General features: G+C 43.5%; 1 protein-coding gene and 1 non-coding gene across 4 annotated transcripts; both read right to left on the reverse strand.

Annotated features, from left to right (window-relative positions):
• Positions 1–904: 904 nt before the first annotated feature.
• Positions 905–12,833, reverse strand: ZNF839 (zinc finger protein 839). Of its 3 annotated transcripts, none has more exons than XM_086462058.1 (10): positions 12,678–12,833; positions 12,301–12,644; positions 12,114–12,213; positions 10,290–11,222; positions 8,080–8,331; positions 7,207–7,299; positions 6,694–6,846; positions 4,900–5,040; positions 3,735–3,873; positions 905–1,929 (listed from the first exon to the last, which is right to left on the reverse strand). In XM_086462058.1, the coding sequence occupies exons 1-10, from the start codon at positions 12,831–12,833 to the stop codon at positions 938–940; spliced, it is 3,303 nt and encodes a 1,100-aa protein (XP_086318184.1). In that variant the 3' UTR covers positions 905–937. The 3 variants fall into 3 exon arrangements, with proteins under 3 accessions (XP_086318184.1, XP_086318185.1, XP_086318183.1); XM_086462059.1 differs by having other exon boundaries at positions 12,307–12,440; positions 12,534–12,833; XM_086462057.1 differs by having other exon boundaries at positions 12,114–12,833.
• A 641-nt stretch (positions 12,834–13,474) lies between these two features.
• Positions 13,475–13,548, reverse strand: TRNAI-AAU (transfer RNA isoleucine (anticodon AAU)). The gene has a single exon. It is a non-coding gene; the product is annotated as a tRNA-Ile (tRNA).
• Between the last annotated feature and the right edge of the window lie 273 nt (positions 13,549–13,821).

Genomic DNA, 13,821 nt, shown 5'->3' on the forward strand with positions numbered 1-13,821 from the left:
GCATAGGGAAACAGGGATTATAGTCAAGGATACCTTTTTATTATGATTAAATAATGCAGGGCAGCGTGGAGTTACTGGGAAGATCAGAGCTTAGAACTGATAAAGGATGCATCATCTGAAAGAAAAGTACAAAAGTCTAACAAAAATAGACCCATCACGGACTAAAGTAAAAAAAGAATCTCATATCTCATTAAGGAAAATCGGATCCCTACTTACGCACCTTCCCCTTTCTGTCTAAGTAACAACAATTTTTAAAGGTGCAGCTGAACATCAGAGGAGTGTACTTAAATGCAGTTCCAACAGTCCAGTACAAATCAGATCTTGTTTGAGGCTATTTTTGTCTCTAACTCAGTGGATGCTTATTTACATAAGGATCAGCTAGGCTGTCACGTTGTTCCCAGAATGCACAAGTGTGGATTATATTTGAAACTGCCCATTTTTCCAGGCAGGTTTATGTGCATCAAGTGTAGATGCTAATGAACATTCAAGCTAGCTTTAGCAAAGTGCATTAACAAAGTGTTCTGTAATCTCAATGGCACAGAAAACACGTATTTCTAATATAGTTTTTATTTTACCCATATACAGCTCGCCAGTACACAGCACATCACTGCTGAACAGCAGTACAACTTACTGCATTTTTAGATGGCTAGAGAGAAGAGGAATTACGTAACAAAAGGGAATAGTGCAACAGTTTTAGGGTTGACAGATTTCCACTTTCCACCCACCCCCAACATATAAAGCAAATAGAACAATGTTAATTCTAGAATTTTTGGTTGCAATGCTGCTAGATTTATATAAACATAAGTTATAAAAAGTACAGGGCATAGAAACAGTTTACAAATAAGTTAAATTTCAATTATTTCAGTATTCACATTAGAAAAATATACATTTTATAGAGTCAGTCTTTTCCAGAAGAAAGCATATACAGTTTTCTAATTTATGGCTCCAATTCACTTTGCGAGAGCAAAATATTTTCACTTTGGCCATCTGCTTCCATTGCCAGTAGTGCTTCCACAGTTTCCAAAGGTATCCCCTCAGGTGTGCGAATGTGCATTGTAGTACCATTGGAATCGGTTACAATAACGATGCCTTCTGCCTGAGACAAAACAGCAGTATCGGAGTGAGACAGGATAAGCCCGTCTGAAGTCTGAATAAAAATCTGTTCGTGTCCCTGAGACAAAAAATCATGGCTCTCATCAGTAATCTCAAAGGCTACAGTTTCATCTACAGTAACTGTATTCTCCAGCTCATGTTGTTCCCCTGTCCCACAAGCAAATTCATTCATGTTTTTAAAAGAGGTTTCATGGTTCACATGAGCAGACAGGGAGGCTTCCTGGACAGGGTTCTGGTGTGACTCAGTCTGAGCACTGCGTGGGTAGTTTATTGGCACAATGTTTGTTGAAAAAACTTTTTCAAGTTCCTGCATCTCATCAGTCATATCAGCATTATGAAGTTGTTCAGAATGTTCTTTAATTGCAAAATTGTGGTTTTCTTCTTGCAGTTTTTGATATTTTTGATTGTGACCATTTTCTTCACTCGTCGGTAAGTTAGTGCTCTGACTGCCCACTGCATTCTCTGACACAGAGCTGCAAAGTTCAGGAGCTGACAGTCCGCCCGCTGCATTCTCACTCACAAAGTGTGCTTGAACTAATTCAGGTGAGTCATCTGCTTCAACAGGCAATACAACTTCAGTATGCAGCAGAGATGTGTCACCTGCCATACCTGGTCCCTGCATGTTCACAGGTTGGGAATACTCTATCCTCATTTCCACAGTCTGGGAGAAGGTACCTGAATTTTCTGCATCGGTTCTGACTCCTGAATCAGCAAGTGAATTATGTTCCTCTGCTGTCAGTAAGGTACTTCCAGTTGTGCAGCACGTGATATGCCTATCTTCTGAAAGGAGGATTTCTCCATTTAATGGATTTAAACCTGAAAAGGTGAAAGAAATATCATTTTGTTGGGCAATCTAATATTGCATGTACAAAGAAATATTTTTTCAGCAAGAATTTCAGAGGAAAAGCTAGACTACTTTCCTGCTTTTTTCCCCCCAAATTTTAGCAAACCTGAAGCACCTTACAAGAGTTTCACAGCATTTCCCAACGAGAAAGCCAGTATAAAAATACTTAAGGAATTTTTGGATAGTGAAATATTATTGAGTATTTCCATACCAATGGACCTTACATTAGAAGCAACATTTTTCTGTTAATCCTGAAAACAACCTGGGCTGAAAGTCAAACTCTTACTTTTTCCGTCTGGCATACAGCTGGTAACATTAAAAGATAAAGAATATACCAGGCACAACAGTGTCAGCTCCTCATCCCCACTACCATTAGTGAACTGACAGAAGCATTTAAACTTGATAAAATTTCTGTTGATAATCAAGCTCATCCTGGGCTCAGACATGTCATCAAGTTACTACGTATCTATTTAGCTGGGTCAACAGCCCCAGGAGCACTTTCATCCTGTGACAGAAAAGGTAAAATCACACTAGAAATTTAGTGTGTTTTACCAGTTATTTGACCTGGACCAAGAGCCAGGTCACAAACCCAGTAGGTAGCTGAACAATAACTACTAAGCTGCAGTAGCATGAGCTGTCAGTTTTTATTACTGGAGATCAAAAGAACAAGTAGCTCGGTTTCTTTTTTTTTTTGTTATGAAAGATACCACTGGCACAACAAAGGAGGCCTAACACTGCAGAAGGGACCATTTTTAACTTTTTGTACTGTAAACTAGCAAAGGCCTTACTAGCAGCTGCAAGTGAAACAAAATTAAAAAAAAAAAAAAACCTCAATAGAAGAAAATTGTAATACAACAAGAAATAAGCATGGTCAAGTGGAGAGCCTTTCAGAGAAAGAAAAGAAAACTAAGGGGGAAATCAAAAAACCACAACCATTGACAAAAGAAGTGCAAAGGACAAAAGCAGTGCAGCTTACAGCAACACCAAAGAAAGGTACTTACAAAGCAGGAGGACGGTACTGATGCGCGTACCTTACTAGAGATGGGCAAGGGCTGAAACCTTTCACAACAGTGATCGTAACGCCTCTGCATTACTGCAACTCTTTTGCATAAAAGGCTAGTGGAGTTTTGGGAGATTACAGATGGGGACCCCATCTCACTTTCCTTTCTAATCCACTGTTACCCTGCCAATCTGAGGGGCACAGGGAATAAAGAAAGAGAAGGGATAAAAAGAAAGGCAACCACCCAAAGACTGTGGTGCAAAATGGTGCCTCAGTTCCAATCTTCAGGTCCCACATCTCCTCTGGGACACAGGACAGCCTGCACCAGCTCTCCTACTCCCCCAGGATCCATAAAGCTCTGATGATTCTGCTATGGCAGCCTGCTGGGGCAAAGAGGAAGGACACGCACACTGCTTCCTCTTCCTCTGCTCTCCCACTGCTGACACAGAGGTTGTGCACCATCTCTGCTATAAGGGACAGGGCAGACAGGAAGCATTCAGAAGTACACAGTAGAGGACAGTTACTATTCTCATAGTACTGCAGTAGCATCGACATCTGCATTATCATGCGTTCAGAACTCAGCTACTGCTGTGATCTGCATCATCCATAGCTTCCCCCCCCCATGCCAGGAGGCCTTTCCAGTTAAACAGCTGCTTTTGAAGGACCTGGGAAGCAAGAAATTAAACTTAAGACAAAAAACACAGTAGCCTGAAGAACAAAGAGGTTTGTTCAGCTCCTCCACAAACAGAACACAACTGGAAAATCTGAAGAGGTTACCATCTTTTTCAAACAGTGTACACAAATTTCCACTCTTTTCTTTCACTTCATCTTGACTGGCATAAGAATTTTTCATGTTCTCCATTACATCTTCTAACTTGGTCCGTTTGGCTGATGGCAACAGTTTCTCCCCTGAGCTCTGTCAATACAAGAGATAATTAACTGGCTGCCACTGTAACAGCTGACAATACTGGAAAAGATCACAAACTAACTGTGGGCACTTCATGGCAATGAACTGGTACTCTCCTTGAAACAGGATTTTACATTAAAGGTCTTCCTAGAAAGTAAGGATTTAAACAGAGCCCCCATGCTTTGCCAAAATGCCTCTGATCACTTTTTGGTTGAAACAATCTGCCTTTGCTTCAACATCAGAGCTTCCCTCTGAGCCTTTGTGATTAGCTGGACAGCATGCAACCTTCTGTAAGCTCGCTCTCCAACTTCAGTAAAGGGCCGTTGAACAGTCTGCCCAGCATTGTTTGGTTAATGAAGAAAGACTGATCAGCACTTTACATTTAGCAGAGGCAGAAAATGGAAAAGCAAATTTATTATTAAACAAAAAGTCTTATTTATCCACCACCAGGAACAACTGGATTAAATAAAAAAGGAGAACAGTTAAGGGGATGGACCACAGAGATGTGACTTTCAAGAAGAGGAAACACAGCTCCCTGCTACAGGTGTAAACAGACTAAATCTGGTCAACTGACTTGACAAAAAGAAAGGAGCTGTTTTCATGCACCTCTGCCAACCACCAATTAGCAGAGCAACCACTTCCCCAAAGCCTGAGCCTGCTGTAGGCTAGCCCATTTACTCCAACACAAGTTATTAGAATCTGAGGCTCCTTCTCACTGTAGGGCCCCCATTTACTAGCACCTCAACAAAATTCTTTCTTCCTGGTATCATGAGATCACCTGTAAGCCTTTGAGATTCTGTCCTGAATGCTACCAAGTGTCTTCCCGAAGTACAGCTTTAGCATGCTAGTTCACATGCTCTGCTATGATACCACAGTGGAGTCCTACTTCAATTTCCAAACTCCAAACACGATGAAAGCCTTACTTTAACACGTGTCAGATAATACTAGTATGATTTTGTAAGGAATAATTATCTGTTTAAGCAAGTTTTAATTTGTCTTAGTTTCGTTTTTAATTTTCACAAAGGTATTCCGTACCTCAGCTAACCGTTTTTGTCCCAGTATCTCCACAGGCACTTGCTCACTAACCATTTTAGTTACACATTGTGAACAAGAGTCTACACCTTGCGTCTTTTGTTCTCCAGTGAGTACTTCTGTAATTCCTAGTGATTCAGCAACCTTTAAAAACAGTTATGGGAAAAAGAGTAAAAGTTAGCCTCTCCAATCTGAATACATAAATGCTGAAATACTGATTTATTTTCTTAAAAATTAACTAGAACTACACAGGGTCTGCTCTGACAATCAAGCATCACAGCTCAATGAAGTATTTAGACTCCCATGTTTTCTACTAGCTTCCATAGTAATAGAACACGACCTTCATTTGAAGGTGAATATTAACAGGCAAACTCGAAAGAATTAAGAGTACAATGGTTATATATAGAATCCAGAGACAATTACTAAGGGTTTAATAACACTGTTGAGGCTCTTTATTATTTAAAAAACATTTAAGTCTTCCTCTTTAAAAGTATCTCTTAATACTTAAGGTTTCCCCCTGCCATTCCATTCCTCTGCTTCATCCTCATGTAGGTGTGCTACCATACAACTTCTCAAGGCTGGCTTGGTTGGTTTGGGTTTTTGTTTGGTTTTGTTCCTTTTTAAAGAGCGTTAATTCTGTATTAAGAATGCACATTAACACTGAAGAGAAGCAAGAAAGAGGTTCCATTTTGGGACTGCCAGTATCAACAGCATCCCGTTACTTAGTGCAACTTCATTTCTCCAAATGGAAACATCAGTGTTAATTACAAAACAGCCAGATGAGCACATAGTAATTCTAGAAAGTTTTTAGTATGTACAGTGAACATCATGATTTATTCTGAAAAAAATTAACCACTGCTAACAGTCCATACAGGACTTCATTTTTTAAACCAGGATTATTATAAGAACCAAAATCTTATCTCCACCATCCCTACTCTGAGTTTTCCAGTATGGTCCCCTCTCATAGTGGTTGCAAGTTCAGTGCTGATGTACCTTAATGAGCACATTGTTTAGAATTTTTTTTGAAGGTACTATACAAAATAGTTTTCACTACTGGAAATAAGAGAAGGGAAAACCAAGAAATAAGTTACGTACAAAGAGCTGTTCTATTCTAAGCAAGGGGATCACAGCTTGATAAGGATCCATAAGGATAAACAGATCCACACTAAAAAAACACCCAATGCACAAAACAAAAACAACCAGAAAACCAAACCTGCATTGTCCTTCTAGATACAGCTGCATAAACAATGAATCTGAAGAGTGACTGAAATAAGAGTTTGCTGTTTTATTAATGTGCTCACTACCTTTCATATTTGTTAGTACGCCTGTGAACTGCATAGATGGATTCAGTTTGTCCTCATTTTGCAATGAAACTACTTACCCCTTTAAATCAAGGCCACTCATTTTAAATATAGGCTCCTCCTCCCTAATCAATCATCAAGATGTACTTTTATTAGCAGTTAATGCTAAATACACCTTGCAGTAACATGCAGCTTCGTACTACCCTGGATATGCAAGACAGATATAAGGGCTGCTCTTTTTTTAAAAATGTATTTCTAGCTGTATCTATTGTCATAAACTAGACCTGTCATTTTATTATGGATTTCTTCTTCTCTTTGGTTAGTTGTTTGACTTTTTTCAATAATGCCTATTTTTGCTCATCAAAAAAAACACGTCTTCAAGTAACTCTACCAGCATGACAAAGCTTATCAGAGAAAAATAAAACCATCAAGTGCCTAAAATAAATAAAACAAACAAAAAACCAACCCACACTTCCAAATAAGAATGCTTTATTACCTTAGCATCTTTTATTTCAACAGGCTGCTGGCAACTGAGTAAATCAGAATTACTGAGGTGATCGTAAGCCATTTTCTTTACCATACTGTGCAAGTCTTCAAATTCCCTGTACACATCTGGGAAGTAAGCTTTGGCTGGATACCCTTTTTCAACCTAGAAATAAGAGGAAGAAAAAGGGTTTGTTTCCCCCTCTCTGTATTTTAAAAAGGATTAAATTAAAATCAGTTGGTTTGTTTTGTTCAGCATTTTAAAATGGAAACATTGAAGTCAAAAGATTATGGAATATTCAAATATGCCACTGAACCAGGCAGCGAAAAGCAAGGCTTTCCATCAAGAGACCTACCAGCGTTTTGCCTGTGTAAGACTGAAGTGACATACAAAACATCTACATTCTGCATAATTCTAACTTAGGAAATTCAGATAGAGCTCTAAAGGAATTTTTTTTTAAATGTATTTTAATGGAAGTCTCCCTAAAATAATTTAACATTTTTACATTAAAAAAAACCAACTCACCTTCATCAACAGGAATTCGTATACTGTAACAAGCTTTGCAAGACGTGGGAGAGCCAGCTCCAGTAAGTCTTCATTATCACATTGTTGTATTAGCTGTTAAAAGCCAGAATGCATTCATTAGAGCAAAGCAGCCTACAGAGGTTATGCATCCCACATTCAGAACATAAAATATCACTACTTTTTTTGAAAGATACACTATATGTTTAAGCGGCTTTGAGAACAGAAGCAAACCTAACACCAAAAAAGGAGATAAATTAGAAAACCTCAAAACAGTTACCCATATATAGACAAAACTCAGTCCCACAAATGTTCCAAATTCATAGAAAGAAAAGCAACATCAGTAGATTTAGTAGCCGTGAAGGATCTTCCACAGCACGCAGGAAACAAAAAATTGTTAGTTGCATGGTTTTTAATCCCCATTCTAGCCTCCCCCAAGAGCTTCTTTGTGGTTTGGGTTTGGTTTTGGTTTGTTTGTTTTTCTTTTTTCATGTTGCCCAACTCCAGTTGGATTTATCTCTTTTTGCTGTGTTGGAGGACACACATAATAGTAGCTAGGAACTTTCCTTCTCCAGAAAAAGGATAGCAAGAGTATATCTACACATGAAAAGTCCCTTTCCAGACTGAGTTCCCATTTTCCCCTTGTCCAGTGTTCTGCTAGAAGTATTTTTTTCTTTAAAAGACAACTTAATGTTTTCTTCTTAGAAGACGTCTTAGGCTTTCATCTTGTCAGTACAGAAGGATGAAAAAAATTAAAAAAAAATAAAAAAAAAATCAATGTTTGAAAAAGATTCCTTAAAATAAGTGATCAAAAAAAAAAAAAAAAGAGAGGGCAGGGGAAGATACTTGTGAAGTAGTTGCAGAAGAGAACCATACCTCTTTTAACCTAGCTTTTCTTCTGAATACATTGTGTTCTGCTGACACACTACTAAGTGACTTTGAAGGGGACTGACCAGGTCTGCTCAGCCTTCCAGAACACCTAGATCTTCCACCCATCCGTGGTCGACCACGTCTCTTTGGTCGTCTGGGTCTTCCAGGTCCTTTTGGTGTTACGGGTCCCCGGTGTCCTGAACTGGTTTCATTTTGTTGTTCTGCCAACAAGTGTCTGCTTTCTGCAGACTTAGAACTCTTCTCTTTCTACGAGAAAAAGTATTTATTCACCATTTTAAAGAGTGTTTTGAGGAAGACAATTGTATAATTAAGTTCTTCATCCATGGAAACAATAAACAGCATATTAAATAAAGGCAAAGCTGGATAGAAGATTAACTGAAAAGAAAGTTGTGGAATAAATCCAACATGTGGCTACTTCTGCAACACATATATGCCATAATTTGCAAAATTAGCATTTTTGATCCACAAAATATCATAGAAAATACAGAGATTAAGGGAGTATAATTAAAGAGCTGTTTTATGTCAGTTAAATATGTTTAATATTTTTACAAGTAAAATATGTCCTCTTCAAATAAAGAGGTTATTAGAAATAACTAGCAGTAAAACACACCCAAAGAAAATTCTGGGTTTCATTTTAACTACGTCAAAGCATGAAGGCTTTAGATGAAAGACAAAAACTCTGAACAGCCACGAACAGTGACAAGCCTGGTAACTAAAAATCAAAATACACTGCCTAGTTTCCACATTTCAAAATCTTCAGTATTCCCTAAACACAACTAAGAAGTACCTTCCATTATAAGACCACATGGCAAACTCTTAAGTACATTTTCTGTTGTTATCACTGCGATTTCAGTGCAAAATTTTTTTTACTGATGAAAGCACGGATTTCGTACTGAACACGTTTTGTCTTCCCTTGCAAGCTAGAATTTCTAAGAACGTCCTAGTATTTTTTAAGAGAGTTGACAATAGTACTAAGGTTTATCAGGCTTCTTTTCATAATCAGTACATTTTCATCCCAACATTCAACACCTCCCTACTAGCCCAATGATTAGGAAAGCTCTAAAAAGAGCAAATTTATGTCAGTTCTATCCAGGGATTAAATTACTAAATTAGTTCTAAATATGACATCAGACTAGGCTTGATTGCCTTCCTGTCTGTATTAGTGCAGCGGTTTTAATATTACCTGGCCAAAAATGGTAACAAATCCATGAGGTAAAGTGCACATTTGTAGAATCTGCATTTGCCATTTAAAAGTAGCAGGTACAACAGCTAGCAACCTAGCAGTCAGTACTAGTATTACGTATGAGACCGACTGAAATTTTTCTAAATTCCCATCATCCTGGGTAAAATAAGTGCTGCACGGGGAAGTAACAACTATATAACAATACAGAGAGCAGAATTCAGTATTCTGCAATTGTCTTTTTCCAAAGATGATAGAAGCGTATAGAGGATGGGGGAGGTTTGTTTGCTGCTGCTTAAGCTGTAAATTTTCACATTTAGAAATACAAGTAATAAATGTGACACTGCTACATCTGAAAGAGTATTTTTTCCTAGACAGCAGCTGTATCAGCTCTTGCTGCAAGATATTAAGAGTCATTTTAATATTAAAAGAGAAACTTTACTTTGAAGAGACCAGGTTAAAACATCACAGAAAAAAATTTGCAGCTAAAGTAACTTCCAACCCAGAGACTCGAGGTTCACCAAAGCATTTGGTTTGCAGGGGTAGCTAAGCCACACTTTCAAAACCCGCTCCAGGAGAAGCTGCGGTCCACTGTTGGATTCCAAATAGGAAATGTTTCTGTGATGACACTATTTCAGTGACAAAGTCGGCAGAGCAGGTGACGCCTTGCTGTCTGTCGTGCTAAAGGCTGTAACTGAACAGCACAGTATTCTTACCCGAATGCAGAGAACGCTATTTATGCAGACAAGGTTTTTTCAAGATGAAAAGTGTTTGTCAGAAAACCAGTAACAAATGAAGACTCAGTGAACATTTTGGTTTATGTGCCGGTGCAAGAATACTATTCCTGCAACATCACAAGAGACAGTAATTTGATTTTTAAATACTTCAATGGGAAAATTGTTTAATTTAGTGTATCCGTGGATATTTCTGAGCAGTACAAGTCTACACAGCTACAAAACTGCCATTCTACTTTCTGCAGAACTGAGAGCTTTTCTAAGTAACAAACACACTTTACCTGTTCTTCAGCCTTCGAATCAACAGTTTCTTCCAGATTGGTAGCTAGTGCATTTTCATTATTTAAAGTGACGGCAATTGAATCCAAATGTGCTGAACTCATCATTTCCTCTCTTATTCCACAGGCACTGTCCACAAATATACTTCCATTAGGCTTATTTAAAGGTATTTTTGGAGGTGAAGCATCCAGCTGTCCATGGCCTGGGTTAAGTTTATAATGTCTTGCTAATCCTCCTTTTCCTATATAGGATTTTTCACAATTCTGACATTTAAACATTTTGGGTTTCAGATTATAATTTGAGGAACTGAATAATGCATCCTTTCCTTTCACCTTTCCTTCTTCATCATCTTCTATACTCAGCTCAGAATAGTCATCAGAATCAGACTGATGCCCATCAGCCAAATCCTCCATTTTAATGAATTTATAATCTTTAGCTTTGTATTTTGGGGGGCGTGAAATCCGTCCAGAACGAGTTTTTACTTTCAAGGATTTTTTTAACTTGTCATCTTTTTGGTTTTTTTCAAGGCATGGTATCAGAGTATTTGCCGAACTGGCTGCAACCATGGTAATATTTGGAGACCTTGTAGCCGACACTGTGGCACATGTAGCTTTCTGTCCATTTAGGATCTTAGATGTGGGAATCTTGTTCACAGACACTGATCCATGAGCTGGTAAAGGTCTCTGCACGAGCAGCTGGATGGGAGACTCAGAAGAACTATGCAAGAATAGCTGCTGCTGCTGCTCAGTTCCTGTTACAGGCTGTATCCTAATTATCTGGGGATTAATAATGCCAAGTCCTGATATACTAGAATTTCTACCAACCGACTGACTCAGCGTTATAGTTTTGGACTGGATTGGTGCCAATGATGGCACTGGCCTTTCAGTTTCCTTCATCTGTCCTGGCTGAACTTGGACACAAATGGCTTCCAGCTGCTTTTGTGGAAAAAAGGAAGAGTCAAGGTTACACAAATACAGTATTACTAAATAAAGACAATACTTATCAAGATGATACACACATGCCCTTAAAGCAAAGCACGAAGAAACCAATGCACATCATTAGTTTTCCATTTTAATGCATCGAAGCACAGATTTAACATCAAAGCACAGATTCCCTTCCTTCAAGCGATGGGCTTTCCTGCACATTTACTGATGTGACTGCTCTTCAACTAAAACACGTAAGTTTTGCGCTGAGGCCGTGTAGCAGCTTTGTTTCCTGCTAGCAGGCCTGTTCTGGAATAGCAGAGTCAATGCCATCACCTAGGCAGGTTCATCACCTTCAGCAGCCCAAACGCAGGAGAGCGACAGTCTGCTCAATGACACAGGTCAAATACCAGATCCCGGACACACTGTTCAAAACTTTGCAATGATGATTAAGAGCACGTACGTGTTACTGTCTCTCATCCAAATTTCTGCCTCAGCTCAAACCAATCACTTGGCAACCCCTGCTCCCCAAAACGTGGGCTGAAAGCCCAGGTGCCGTCACCTTCTGTAAGGCGGACAAGCATTATCTACCGGTGCATCACCGCTTAACCGCTGTGAAAAATCTCTTCTAAGCTGTTCCAGCTGCACGTGTAGTGGGACCGAAACACTGACCCCAGCAGCTAGTGCCTACATGCGGATTTTTCTAAACCACGTTCAAAGTTGCGTCTTTCAGCTGCAGAGACTCGAGTCTACACCCAAGGACAGGTGTGACTGAGGAGGAAGGCAAGAAAAAATATGAAAAAACATTAACACACCCCCCCGCGAGAGCTGCCCTCGGCGGTGGATTTCATCACCCAAGGGGCGCCGCAGGCTCCCTCCCTCCCCAGCCCGCGCCTCGGTTACCTTCTGCGGGAGGAGCCGGGCGGCCGCCATGGATTTGCCCTGCTGCAGGGCGACCTGCTGGGCCACGCTCTGCAGCTGCTGGGCGGCGTTGTGCATGATGCTGGCCAGCGGCGGGGCGGCCCCGCTGGCCTGCGGCGGCAGCGGGCCAACGTCCCGGGGCGGCGGGCACTCCCCGCCGCGGGAGGGCGGCGGCCCCGGGCAGGGTTCCGGCAGGGCGGCTGGCGGCGGCTTCTGCTGCTCCTGGGCCTTGCTCACTTGTTCGATGACCCGCTGGAGCTCCGCGGGGGCCAGCGGCGTGGCGGCGTGCCGAGGCGGCGGGGGCGGCGGCTCCACCGTGCCCAGCCCGGGGCTCTCGGCGGCGGCCAGCAGCTGCTCCAGCAGCCGCCGCTGCTCCTCGGCGCTCAGCCCCGCGCCCTCCACCAGGCTTCCGTCCGCCTGCAGGTAGAGGACGGTGCCGGCCGCCGCCCCGCCGGCTTCCAGGGCAGCCAAGCTCTGCGCCAGCTCCTCCGTCACCGCCAGCAGCTCCGGGCCCTCCGTGGGGGGCGGCGGGCCGACGGGCCGCACCGCGCCCCCGCCCTCCGCCGCCGGCCGGGCGGCCCTGCCCGCCGCCACGCTGAGGGGAGCCCCGCAGGCGGCGGCAGCCGCCCCCCCGGGGGGCTCGTCTTCAGCAGGAGGAGGGGGCGGCGGCGCCTCGGTGCCCCCCTCCTCAGGAGCCGCCATCTTGGCAGGCGTCAGCGGGCGGGAGCCGCATCGGCCCCCCCGGGGAGGACTCGGAGGCGCGGGGCGAAGCGAGGGGCACCGGCGGCACGCGGGCCAATGGCGCCCCCGGCAGCGGCCCGCCGCGCCCCCGGGGCGGGGCCGTCCCACACCGACGGCGGCCTCGCGGGGGCAAAAACCTTCGGAGGTGCGGCGGGCTGCGGTTCGCACCGGCAGTGGGACACACGAGAGCCGTGAACCGACTGGAGGGAACGAACGCGAGCCGAGCGTCCCTCTCCTTAAGCAGCGGGTGTGCTCCGCCGCCCGCTTGTACGAGCTGGGGCTTCGCACGCTACGTGTCAAGTGAAGCCCCGCCGAAGGACCCGTGCCCGCAGCGGTACTCCGACTACACCGCAGGCCGGCGGGCGGGCGGGCGGGCAGCCGCCCCCGCAGCGGGAAGAACGGCGCTCCGCCGGGCCCCATCAGCCGCGGCAGCTGGGTGGAGAAGGGCCCAAGCCCCAGCCGCGCTGGGTGAGGGCGGCCCCCCGGGCGCTGCGCGGAGGGACCTTGAGGAGCGGCAGCGCTACGGCCCTCGGCAGAAATGGGGGCGGGGAGGAAGGCGGTGGGACGAATGAAAAAGAGGAACAAAAAACGGTGATTGTGCGTGGCCCGTACGGGGATCGAACCCGCGACCTTGGCGTTATTAGCACCACGCTCTAACCAACTGAGCTAACCGGCCCGCCGCTGGCAAGCTTTTTCCTCTGGGGCCGGATAACAGCACGCTTTCTCGCCACCCCATACCCGCTACCCTCCCAGCACAGCTCAGGCGGGGCGACGAACCCCGCTCGCCCCCCCCGGGAGCGGCGGAGCCGGGCTCACCCGGGCGGGAACACACGGTTAACTGGTCAGCGGTGTGACGGGGCGACGTCGCAGGTTTCGATGGCGTAATTCCAGTTTCATTTACTTAAAATACTTTTTTTGGCCGCTTCTTTTAAGGCATTTACTGCACTGT

This window comes from Leptosomus discolor, chromosome 3, assembly GCF_034619465.1.
Source record: "Leptosomus discolor isolate bLepDis1 chromosome 3, bLepDis1.hap2, whole genome shotgun sequence".
Lineage (NCBI taxonomy): Eukaryota > Metazoa > Chordata > Aves > Leptosomiformes > Leptosomidae > Leptosomus > Leptosomus discolor.